The sequence below is a fragment of the Esox lucius genome, chromosome 4 (genome assembly GCF_011004845.1).
Source record: "Esox lucius isolate fEsoLuc1 chromosome 4, fEsoLuc1.pri, whole genome shotgun sequence".
In the NCBI taxonomy this organism is placed as follows: Eukaryota; Metazoa; Chordata; class Actinopteri; order Esociformes; family Esocidae; genus Esox; species Esox lucius.
In genome coordinates this window covers 23,465,221-23,478,520 of record NC_047572.1, presented here as the reverse complement: position 1 = coordinate 23,478,520, position 13,300 = coordinate 23,465,221, and the positions used below count along the sequence as shown (strand labels likewise).

Sequence of the window (13,300 nt, the reverse complement as noted above, 5' to 3'; positions counted from 1 at the left end):
GGAGTGTTAACTGCCTTATGAATCCTTTCATCAGTTAAATCACAAAACATTATGAATACAACTATCTATCCAGCAATCAACGGAGATCAGAGAGAAAGAGACGACCTGAAGGAGGCAGGAGAGGAGGATGTAAAGAGAACAGGAGAAGACAACAGCTGGAGGAGGCAGTAGAAGAGGATGTAGAGACAGAAGGAGGCGGTGAAAGAGGATGTAGAGGCAGGAGGAGGCGGTAAAAGAGGATGTAAAGAAAACAGGTGACGACAGCTGAAGGAGGCGGTAGAGGAGGTTGTGTAAGGACCGAAGGATGTGGTAGAGGAGGACGTTGAGACAGGAGGCGGTAAAGGAGGATGAGGTGACGACAGGATCAGACAGTAGAAGAGCAAGTAGAGACAGAATAGACGGTGGTAGAGGAGGCACAGAGGAGAGGAGGGAGGTAGTCATTCTACTGGATCGTCATTCTCCTCCACACAAGGGCCTGAGATTCACATAACTAGCCCTGTCACACAGAGAGGAACTCAGGCCCTTTATCCTCCTGTCTTTTTTCTTCCCTCGCTACTGCATTTACTTTCTTCTCTCTCTTCAAACCATCAACACCACCGCCACCTCACAATTAACTGCATTTTCTCCCCACCCCTCTCTCGCTCTCTCTCTCTCTCTCCTTCCCCCTTTGGTTCCCTCATCAAGGAGGAGAACAGTCGAGGAGATGGGGAGAGAGCATCAGAGTAGAGGTAGCTAGTAACTTCACAGATATGAGCCTTTCATTACCCAAGATGCCTCTGGGAGGGGGTGTAGGGGTGAGAAAGGGGGAGGGAGAGAATGTGATACAGGGGCTGAAGGGCCGAGGAGAAAAAATGTTAATTTAAATTACAAAAGAATGCTGTCCTTTCTAGCAGCAATTTAATTATCTTTCACCAGCGCAGTTAAAAGAAGCAGCCTTATTAAAAAGCAATTTCTGTGACATCCTCGTCAAAGGGCTCTCACCAACCCACAAACCCGCAATACGAACAGAGAGAAGAGAGGGGGAGGGCAAAGGAAGATGGGAGAGACGAAGAGAGAGAGCGTGAGAGAATGAGAAAGAGAGAAAGACTAAATGCTGATGAACTCAACTGAAGCCATTAAACAGTAGCTTAAGGCTAAAGGGAGACTGAGGGCCGTTTTGATGTTTTAACCATCGTAGATGAGAGAGAGGAGGGGAACATGGAACAGAGACACACTGATATCCTCACATACACGCACACAATCACTGCCATTTACGGTCACAGAGAGGGAATAAAATTAACACCTGCCACTGCCAAATTTACCTAGAGGCAGATAAATTGATGAATATTACCTGCCATTTTGGCAGGCAGCCAATGACACCATGGTAAGACCGTTTTTTGGGGGTTTTTTAATCACCAAATCAGAATAATCCTCACATGAGTGACTTGAAAAGGCTGTGTCCCTAACTACTAGTTTTTACTCTGTTTTATTTTGTTCTTATTTCCCTTATTTATTAGGTATAAATTGTTGCACCAACGGGCCAGAAAAAAATTCCTTGTTTGTTGTGAAACTCGCCAATAAACCTCTTTCTGATTCTGAGCGGAGAGTACGATAAATTGTTTGAACCTGTCTGGCAGTGGCCATTGATGTTGCACATGCATTTTATATTAGAGCTTGGCCAGTCTCAGATTTCTTATGAACTACAGTTTATTCTTTTCATAAAGACATCCCTATTTTAAAATGTGGAGCCAAGAAGAGAGTCTGTGTATTATAAATGCATCTCTCACTCCTGCTATTTTGTGTGCTTTCATTGATTTGTTAGAAAGGATATTGCTTGGGCCAGCCCTTAACTCGGGATAAAAAAAGTGCAGGAACTGTCAAGTCGCATATTAGACAATGTTCATGAAAATGTATGTGTTATTAAGGCTTGCTCAATAAGGCTTGCTCATTTGCCTACAAAAGGAACCGGAATGCTGTCTGTCTTAAAGTAGAAGTACTGGAACTCTGTACCCGACACCCCCCCAAGTCAAGCACTGGCTTGGGCATGAATTACCTGTGTGTCGGGATACAAAGGTGTGTTGTGGGGTGTCTGATAGTAGGCCAGTAATTAAAATGAACTTCCCTCAAGGGTTACGGTGCATCTGTCCATATTCTATTATCATGTCACACACAAAGTCAGCAGTGTTTAAAGCTATTCATTGCTCTTGAGAATGATATAATGAACAAGCTAATGCTTTCCAAATCCTTTACAACAGAACTAGTAACTACACATGTCAGCCTACTGAAAAAGCTACTGATCACGTCACCACTTCCCACCTGTCCATTACATCACCCAGCAAAATATCCTGTTGAAACAAAGATTTTCTATTGAGTTCAGGTCTGGAGACTGGCTAGGCCACTCCAGGACCTTGAGATGCTTCTTACAGAGCCACTCCTTAGTTGTCCTGGTTGTGTGTTTCGGGTCGTTGTCATGCTGAAAGACCCAGCCACGACCCATCTTCAATGCTCTTACTGAGGTTGTTGGCCAAGATCTCGCGATACATGGCCCCATCCATCCTCCCCTCAATACGGTGCAGTTGTCCTGTCCCCTTTGCAGAAAAGCATCCCCAAGGAATGATGTTTCCACCTCCATGCTTCACGGTAGGGATGTTGTTCTTGGGGTTTTACTAATCCTTCTTCTTCCTCCAAACATGGCGAGGGGAGTTTAGACCAAAAAGCTCTATTTCTGTCTCATCAGACTACATGACCTTCTCCCATTCCTCCTCATCCAGATGGTCATTGGCAAACTTCAGACGAGCCTGGTCATGCGCTGGCTTGAGCAGGGGGACTTTGCATGCGTTGCAGGATTTTTATCCATGACGGCGTAGTGTGTTACTAATGGTTTTCTTTGAGACTGTGGTCCCAGCTCTCTTCAGGTCAATGACCAGGTCCTGCCGTGTAGTTATGGGCTGATCCCTCACCTTCCTCATGATCATTGATGCCCAAGGAGGTGAGATCTTGCATGGAGCCCCAGACCGAGGGAGATTGACCGTCATCTTGAACTTCTTCCATTTTCTAATAATTGCGCTAAAGGTTGTTGCCTTCTCACCAAGCTGCTTGCCTATTGTCCTGTAGCCCATCCCAGCCTTGTGCAGGTCTACAAAAGAGCTTACACAGCTCTCTGGTCTTGGCCATTGTGGAGAGGTTGGAGTCTGTTTGAGTCTGTGGACAGGTGTCTTTTATACAGGTAACGAGTTCAAACAGGTGCAGTTAATACAGTTAATGAGTGGAGAACAGGAGGGCTTCTTAAAGAAAAACTAACAGGTCTGTGAGAGCCAGAATTCTTACTGGTTGGTAGGTGATCAAATACATGTCATGCAATAAAATGCTAATTAATTATTAAAAAATCATACAATGTGATTCTCTAGGTTTTTGTTTTAGAATCCGTCTCTCACAATTGAAGTGTACCTATGATAAAAATTACAGACCTCTACATGCTTTGTAAGTAGGGAAACCTGCAAAATCGGCAGTGTATCAGTTACTTGTTCTCCCCACTGTACGAGAGATGCATGCACAAAAAAAATGTTGAACTGCTAATTGCAGAAACATTTGTATAACAGGATATAAATAATTATACACTCACCTAAAGGATTATTAGGAACACCATACTAATACTATGTTTGACCCAACAAGGTGCTAAAAGCATTCTTTAGAAATGTTGGCCCATATTGATAGGATAGCATCTTGCAGTTAATGGAGATATGTGGGATGCACATCCAGGGCACGAAGCTCCCGTTCCACCACATCCCAAAGATGCTCTATTGGGTTGAGATCTGGTGACTGTGGGGGCCATTTCAGTACAGTGAACTCATTGTCATGTTCAAGAAACCAATTTGAAATGATACGAGCTTTGTGACATGGTGCATTATCCTGCTGGAAGTAGCCATCTGAGGATGGGTACATGGTGGTCATAAAGGGATGGACATGGTCAGAAACAATGCTCAGGTAGGCCGTGACATTTAAACGATGCCCAATTGGCACGAAGGGGCCTAAAGTGTGCCAAGAAAACATCCCCCACACCATTACACCACCATCACCAGTCTGCACAGTGGTAACAAGGCATGATGGATCCATGATCTCATTCTGTTTACGCCAAATTCTGACTCTACCATCTGAATGTCTCAACAGAAATCGAGACTCATCAGACCAGGCAACATTCGTCCAGTCTTCAACTGTCTAATTTTGGTGAGCTTGTGCAAATTGTAGCCTCTTTTTCCTATTTGTAGTGGAGATGAGTGGTACCCGGTAGGGTCTTCTGCTGTTGTAGCCCATCCGCCTCAAGGTTGTGCGTGTTGTGGCTTCACAAATGCTTTGCTGCATACCTGGGTTGTAACGAGTGGTTATTTCAGTCAAAGTTGCTCTTCTATCAGCTTGAATCAGTCGGCCCATTCTCCTCTGACCTCTAGCATCAACAAGGCATTGTTGCCCACAGGACTGCCGCATACTGGATGTTTTTCCCTTTTCACACCATTCTTTGTAAACCCTAGAAATGGTTGTAAGTGAAAATCCCAGTAACTGAGCAGATTGTGAAATACTCAGATCGGCCCGTCTGGCACCAACAACCATGCCACGCTCAAAATTGCTTAAATCACCTTTCTTTCCCATTCTGACATTCAGCTTGGAGTTCAGGAGATTGTCTTTACCAGGACCACACCCCTAAATGCATTGAAGAAACTGCCTAGTGATTGGTTGATTAGATAATTGCATTAATGAGAAATTGAACAGGTGTTCCTTATAATCCTTTAGGTGAGTGTACATATCCCTTTCGAATTTCTTATTTATATTGTAATTGTTAACATTTTCTTATAGAAAGTAACAAGAAGACAAATAGAAAATAATTTGCGCAGGCCAAAATAACAAAGGCCATCCACGTGATATGCACTATTTTATGCACACAACATAACGGGGAGCAATTATAATGAATTACAATATAAAAAAGTTATTATTGTATAATGAACACCTCAAATAGGTCTGTCGTGAGCTAATAAGGCACATAAAATCCACATGCAAGCACATGCACCCAGAGGTCAGTACCGGTAAGGAATAAAATCTACTTTCACCCCTGACCCTCTGACCCATTACTTATTTTACAAGCGGAGCGCACATCTCACTGTCGGCTACGACGCCAAAAAACATCCTCTGCAATTTACTGTCAATGAAGCGGAATGGCTCTGCTAATGGGCAACCATGTGCATACATTGTAGGGATAGCCTATACATGTTCTTGAATTAATGCAATAAAAAACATTATTTGATATTTTATTGTAATGGAGTTTTAAATGCACATGAACAAGACTTAGGTAATGGAAGAGTATCTGATCAGCCATTTTGAGCTGTTACAATAGAAACCAGAATTGTTATTGGGCTGACAGCCAACTGTAAGGGGCACTTTGAAAATACTATGTACAACGCACCACACTGTCCAGATGGAATCATATACCAGCAACATGGCTGAAGCCAGAGTTTATTTACGTAAATCTGGAATAATTTTGGTCAGAATAATCGTGCCGTCCAATTCCCATATCGTCCCACCCCTACTGACAGTCTCTAATCTCCTCCCCACAACATACTCATTTGCCTGCGCAATAATCTACAGGAGAGAACTTCCATTCTGTTGATAGAACCACAAACACAGATCAGCTGTGTGGGATTGGCTGTTGCACAGCTTCTAATGTACAGGCAAAAATAGCACAGCTTCACCCGCGTGCGTGCGTGTAGTCAAGTCATGAAGCAAATTCCACGGATTCACACAGATTCTATGTGAAGACATAACATAGAAGCTGACCGCACAGGTGTATCAACCCATTGACAGGAGTGTAAGAAAAAAGAACATGCATAGAAAGTCACGCCGGCTGATTATCTGCAGTTAGACAAACCACCTTCCAGGATGTAGTGAATGATTAAGACATATTGGTTTTTGGTGTATTTAGCATAATGCCTAAGAAGCTAACCTGACTTGTCAGTCTTATGTCGACCCGGGCTCTGTGTTTGTGAGTGTGTGTATGGGTGTGCACGTGTAGAGATAGGGTGCTGTACGTAGGAGAAAATGCGTGTGAGAGGTGGGAGAGTTTGTAACAAGTTACATGAAAACGTGTTTTTTGTTTTCCCATTTACTGCCACAATGACTTGCAGATCATTATGGTTTTATTTCTGTCAAATCACAGGTAGGCTTTTGGATATGAGCAAATCAACAGAACATGTTGACACTGATCATAATGGCAGATTTTCAGTAGTATTTATCATGACAAAAACACCCTGAAAATAAGCCAATTTTCTGTGCTTAGACACGCTAAGGCTTTTTTGTGATCATGCCCTAATTTTTTCAGGGGCGAAAACATATTTTGGCTGATAAAAATAAATAAATCCAAGTGGCTGGTAAAACATTTTCATCCACAGCGACTGGAGGCACCCCCACCACACACACACACACAGACACACACAGACACACACAGACACACACAGACACACACAGACACACACAGACACACAGACACACAGACACACAGACACACAGACACACATTATTCCAGTCATCATCCAACACACCCACACACTGTCATTATTCCAGTCATCATCCAACACACCCACACACTGTCATTATTCCAGTCATCATCCAACACACCCACACACTGTCATTATTCCAGTCATCATCCAACACACCCACACACTGTCATTATTCCAGTCATCATCCAACACACCCACACACTGTCATTATTCCAGTCATCATCCAACACACCCAGACACTCGTTGTTCCAGTCACCATCCAACACATCCACACACTGTCATTATTCCAGTCATCATCCAACACCCCCACACGGTCCGCCTCATCCTCACCTTACTCCAGTTGGCCCTCTTCAGCTGCACCTCAGGTTTATAATCCTTCTTGGGCACCAGGCCAAAGGGCAGCGGGGGAGGCACAGGGGCACCCCAGCCACCCATACCAGGAGGTGGTGGGGGCATGCCCATGCCGGGTGGAGGAGGCGGAATACCAGGACCACCAGGAAAGGGTGGAGGGGGAGGAGGCATACAGGACATGCCTGGTAGAGGAGGGGGTGGAGGGGGACCAGGCATACCTGGTAGAGGAGGGGGTGGAGGGGGACCAGGCATTCCTGGTAAGGGGGGAGGTGGCGGTGGACCAGGCATGCCCGGTAGAGGAGGGGGTGGAGGGGGTGCAGGCATTCCTGGTAAAGGGGGAGGTGGTGGTGGACCAGGCATACCAGGAAGGGGTGGAGCGGGAGGGGGCATGGGCATACAGGGTTGCCCTGGGAGGGGTGGAGGGGGAGGAGGGAGACCAGCTTGGACTGGGATAGGGGGGGCAGGGGCTGGAACATGGACAGTGACCACTTTGGTTTTAGCCTCCTCCAGATCCTTATCGAGCTTCTCTATCTGCAGACACAGAGGAGAGAGTTGGGGAAGGATAGTTTGGGGGGGGGGGGGGGGGGGGAGAGAGAAAGAGAGAGAGAGAAGAGAAAGATTAGTTACAGAGGTGATTAAGGCTGTAAGGTAACTATCCTACTGAACCACGAGAAGCCAGTCTTGCCTGACTTGTTAAGTGACTATCTAATGTGTCCATTTTCTGGTGACCTGGGAAGAGCATGGCTCCTCCGTGCAGTCTGTCAGCCTGCCTCTTATCAACCTCAGATCCACAAGGGCCTCATACAGCACGAGCTACGAGATGACGGGGCTGGAGTCAGAGGCCGCTGGATGGGGGCGTCAGGTCAGGGGCGGGCTCAGGCTGTGTGTCACCTCCCTACCTCCCCAACCTCCACCTCCTTTCCGGCATCTTCTCATGTTTCTCTCTGTGTCAGTTGAGTGGAACACTGATCTACTTGGAGTGGTCATTACTCTCTCCTCTGTTCTAATTTCTCAAGGAGAGTTTAATTAATCAACTCTTCTTTGTCCAGTTACATAACTGAGCGCTGGTTGGGTGTGTGTGTGTGTGTGTGTGTGTGTGTGTGTGTACCCTTTGTTGGAGTGTGTTAATCTGTCCAAGTAGCGCCTCGTTCTCTCGCTCTTTCTCCTGTTTCTCAGAGCCCAGAACGTCTTTCTCAGCTGCAATCTCCTGGACTCGGTGCTCATAATCTGTCTCCATCTTCCTCAGCTCCACCTGCAGCTCATGGCGTGCAGTCAGCTCTGCATCCAGCTACAACACAAAAGTAGAGTTAGATAAACACACACACACACACACACACACACACACATCTTGGTGTCCTGCAATAGCAAAAGCCACACATACACATTCACACACTAACACACACAGCTGGATTGGTGTTTAATTTGCAGACAGCAGATTTCCTCCTCTTCCTGACAGCTTCTTGACAGCCTCATCCCTAATCCTGCCAGCGAGAGACGGCCAGCAATTACCCTATCAACCTACGTGTGTGTATGGTTGTCCATATTTGTAGGAATGGGTACGTTGACATGGGTTTGTGTGTAAAGGGACAGAATGTGTGCGTTTGTGTGGTTTCAGCTCAATCTTTAGAATTATCCTGTCAGACACATAATGGCGTAAACACAACCCCTGCCTCACAGCATCTACCCCCTTATAATGCATCTGCGCGGGTCCCTCTGCGTGCGCGCGTGTCAACCTCTGTGCGCGCACGTGTGTGTCACTGTATTGTGGTCATAGTCTCGGAGGATCCGGAGGGGGTTATGGATCAGTCTGTCTGTAACATGGCATTGACATCACACCACATAGACCTGTGTTCATCGTTTGTCCAGATCCTTAGGATGTTGGGAGATGCCTTCGACATTCATAATGTTGACTGGGGCCAACTGTCCATTTACTTTTCTAACACTAGCCCTTTTCTACTGTCACCCCACAGATTGTTACCCCGTCTGGACAAACGTTGGGTACTTCAGTCTCCCAGGCTGATTGGACCATGTCAAACAGACTGCTTATTTCTCCATAGCAAACAAGTTGTTCTCCATCCCATATTGCACAAGCGGCTGAAGTTACTCAAACATTGAATTTATTATTTGCTAAAATGTCCGCTGAAGCAAGGCCATTAAAAATGGACAGACAGTTGTTTGAGTTAGCTGTAGGATTTTCTAACATAACTGACAGGAACTGTGTGACTGAATCGTCTGGCCATAGATAACTGGCATTTACAAAGTGACACTGATCAGCCTACAATACACAACTCCCTTACGGGAGAGATAAGCACAGAGATTCATCTCAATCACCTTTTTTTCCATCTCTTCGGCCTTGGCTTCACTGGTCTGCACTTTAGTCTTGTCCACCATGTTATCTACGGAGAGATTGAGAGGAGGATGAGAGGAGAGACGGAGGAGGAGAGGGAGGAGGGGTGACAGGAAGAGGAGAGAGGAAGGGGTGAGATGAGACAGGGAGAGAGTGTGTTCCAGACTTTATCATGTCTCAGAGCGAAGGCATTGTGCCCCTTGTCTGGCGCACTCACTCACACACACACACACACACAGACACACACACACACACACACACACACACACAGAGCGCCCTCAACTCTGTCTGCGTATCCATCAGTCTACTTTTCCATATCACACTCACCAAAGTGTAGATCGGTGAGGTGATTGCCCAGGAATCTCATTATACAGTCTGATCCTATCTGTAGCTAGGATGTTCACACACAGACACACACACAGACAGACAGGCATGCACACAGGCAGGCAGACAGACAGACAGGCATTTTGGAAGTCACAGACAGACAGACAGGCTTTCTGTCCACCATGTCTACAATGGCTTATAACATCCCGCTACCCCCAGCTTTTATTTATGGGATTGTCCGTTTTAAAAGATAATCTTATTTAAAATATGTATCAATCCCTAGCTCTGGGTGGATAGATCGGTCAAAGGACTTTCTGCTCACGCTCTCTCCTTCATTCCCTTTTTTCTGCTCCATTCCATTTTCAACCCAGCCCAAAAAAGAACAGAGAAACAGCCCTACATGACGACAGACCCTCTGACTGATCTGTCAGAGCGGCTTGCTGAGCAGAGGGGTGAAGGTACGGGGATGAGGCTGTTGATGGGACTAGGGTCTACAGGTGTTGAAAGGCCTGAGGGCAGACTGAGTGTGTGCAGATATGTCTGCTTGGCGTGACGGGGAAGGCTAGCGGGTGATTGGCCAAGAGAAACACCAATAAGCTACAGCACTCAGACCCGAGACAGACACACAGAAACATTGAAAAGTGGTAAAGAAAATGAGAGAGAAAGGTTAAAAGGCAAGAAGAAAAGAGAATGGTGCATAGAAAACAATTGCAAAGGCTCCATTTCTGTGGTATGTGACACAAGTGTTGTGATTACTCCGTCATCAGAGCACAGCTAAATGGGACAAAAGCCTAACAGGGAGAAGGGGGGGGGGGGGGGGGGCGGCCTGGGTGCACTCTTTTCTGAGTTCAAAGAAAACCACTAAATAATGCAGGCAGGGCAGAATTGGCCTGATATCCACCAATAATAAGGGCTGTCTTTAACGAGGCAAGAGTGTCTGCAGGAGACAGAAGCACTGTAATTAGAGCCTTACAGAGAGAGACGGGCAGAGAGAGACAGGAAGGATGGAGGAGGCAAGACTCTTCGATCTGAGAAGTGAGTGATAGTAGACCCCAATATCACGTTCTCCAGTTTAACGGCTCCATGTACATAGTTTGTATAAGACACTATGGTTACAATCATCAAAGTAACAACTCCTCAGGGCACAAATATAAGGCCTCTCTGGTTCCCCCTGGTGGTAGCTATAGAATGGCAGGCCTGTTTGTCAGATGTTCAGTGTGCTCATGCTCTATTGATTGGGCCTCACCAATTAACCCCTCAATGTCCAGAGTGAGATTACGGCACTTGAAGTCAGGGTCGGCTCCGTTCCTCTGCAACACGATCTGAGCAATACACTCATCAATCAGCCTGTAGTACTGAGGCCTAAAGGCAGGAAACAGAGGTGATTAACGTAGTGTCCGAGAGCATTCAGAGCACAGAGCAAACAGAAAGCTTGTGGCGTGAAGTTAAAACCAGAGATCAAAGAAACAAACGCACCGGAGCTGAAATGTGCCAGAGAAGTGTGGGTTTACAGACTGAGTAGGACTGGGAAAATGTGTCTGGGCCAGTGTGCACATTCATTCATGTGTCTCGGTAACTCTGAGAGCAGGTGTCTGTATGGAACTGAAAAGATGACTGGCACTTTGTCTTCATCTGCCGGCATAGGAGTGGGACTGTCAAAACACCGGTGTGTGTGTGTGTGTGTGTGTGCGTGTGTGTGTGTGTGTGTGTCAAGTGATCCGCAGCCCTTGTCTGATGTATTCGGTTTTACAGACACACTCAATTTTGGAGGTGTCTGATACTGTGACCCAATGTGACGCTCCCTCAGTCAAAAACTCAATACTATATTTATTCCCAACTACCCCAGAACCCCTCCCCCGCGCCTCCCATTTTATCCTTCACTTCACTCTCTTTTTTCCAAACACCCAGTTTAATCCGTGGAGCAAGAGAGACATCTAGTGTCCGTTTCTAAAAAGGTCTAAAATAATAAAGTAGGACAAATGCAGTTCTGAAATTACTGATAAGCTCCTGATTAAGCATGAAAATGCATTATGAACTGACCCTGAAAGAGGTTTTAACGGACCTCCGATCCGGTCAGTCAAGGTGCAGACGTCTCCAGTAACCGGTCTCATGTCTTATAGTCAGCCTGGGCGACGTGTGTTCATGTCTGTTTACCATGTCGCTAACGGGGAACTTCAGGCTAGACTGAACAATGTAAATGAGGAAAAACTGTCGTTCCCAGTCTACCATTCTTCCTCCAAATGCCCCTTTTCTCTCCCTCCACACAGCCCCCAATTTACCCCAGCCCATCTTTTCCTCCCCTGTAATGTCTACGTAAGCCCTCCTACGCCACTCAGTCTCCCACATCATGTCCCTAGCGCTAGCATTAGACAGCTACTCTCCCCCTCTGTCCCTCCCTCCCCATCAGTCCCTCTGGATTCCATTAGGGTGCAGTTTCATTGTGTGATGGAGTATCACCTGTAGGGGAAATTGGGACGGGAGGGGGGGGGGGACCACCCTATTCAGCCAAGGCTATTATGGAGACCCGGGGAGGGTAGGAATGAGTGACAGAAAGACAGGAAGGAGAGAGACAGAGTCATGGACACTTTTGAAGAGCTAAAGACCAGCCTGGGGTGAGGGGGCTGTCACTGTGTTATAAACCCTCCATGACTGGCGGGAGAGAGAGAGAGAGACCCCACCAACTACAATTTCCTGGCAGTCTGAATCCATTCTAGAAACACTGCACCAGCAACAATAAGTGACAATTCAACATGTGTGCTCTATTGATTTGAGGAAACTGGATCAGTTAGGCAACTACAAGACATCTGACAATAAGAGAAGGTAATAACTGTGCAACTAATCTATTGGTGCTCTTTTATCGAACTCTGACTTGCCGCTTTATCTTTCAATCTCTCTCTCTCTCCCCTATCCCTGCCATTCCCTCTCCCCTCCTCACTCTCTCTCTACCTCTGGTTTGTGTGTGTGAGGATTGGGTCGTAGTGAAGGACAGTGTGTGTGTGTGAGGATTGGGTCGTAGTGAAGGACAGTGTGTGTGTGTGTGTGTGGATTGCGTGGTAGTGAAGGACAGTGTGTGTGTGAGGATTGCGTCGTATTGAAGGAAAGTGTGTGTGTGTGAGGATTGTGTCGTATTGAAGGAAAGTGTGTGTGTGTGAGGATTGTGTCGTATTGAAGGAAAGTGTGTGTGTGTGTGGATTGCGTCGTAGTGAAGGACAGTGTGTGTGTGTGTGTGTGAGGATTGCGTCGTATTGAAGGAAAGTGTGTGTGTGGATTGCGTCGTAGTGAAGGACAATGTATGTGTGTGTGTGTGTATGTGTGTCGTAGTGAAGGACAATGTGTGTGTGTGTGTCTGTGTGTCGTAGTGAAGGACAGTGTGTGTGTGTGTGTGTGTGTGTGTGTCGTAATGAAGGACAGTGTGTGTGAGGATTGAGGCTGCCCGTCTGTCTGTACAGAGAGAGTGTGGCGCGCGTGTTGACTTGCCTGACCATATAGTCGTTGCGGACCAGCAGCAGATGCTGCATCACAGACAGGAAATATGCTTCTGCCTTGGAGTCTTTGACTGTGTTCATCAGGATCTGAAACACCTCAGTCACATCAGTACAAGAGCACAGTTAAGGACCACAACCCAACAGAAGCCCTAGGTCAAACCTCCTCAGTCACGTCAGTACAACAGCACAGTTAAGGACCACAACCCAACAGAAGCCCTAGGTCAAACCTCCTCAGTCACGTCAGTACAACAGCACAGTTAAGGACCACAACC

The 13,300-nt window shown here is 46.4% G+C and overlaps 1 protein-coding gene across 2 annotated transcripts in view; it reads right to left on the bottom strand.

Moving 5' to 3' along the window:
- The window catches only part of LOC105025226 (protein diaphanous homolog 1), a 103,196-nt gene that overhangs the window by 51,398 nt on the left and 38,498 nt on the right, over nucleotides 1-13,300 (bottom strand). For both annotated transcript variants that reach the window (XM_013133555.4, XM_013133587.4), the window contains 5 exons: nucleotides 13,021-13,137; nucleotides 10,790-10,905; nucleotides 9,204-9,268; nucleotides 7,981-8,160; nucleotides 6,852-7,403 (listed from right to left, as the gene is read on the bottom strand). In XM_013133555.4, the coding sequence (XP_012989009.4) occupies nucleotides 6,852-7,403; nucleotides 7,981-8,160; nucleotides 9,204-9,268; nucleotides 10,790-10,905; nucleotides 13,021-13,137 (1,030 nt within the window). The remainder of the gene's footprint in view (nucleotides 1-6,851; nucleotides 7,404-7,980; nucleotides 8,161-9,203; nucleotides 9,269-10,789; nucleotides 10,906-13,020; nucleotides 13,138-13,300) is intronic.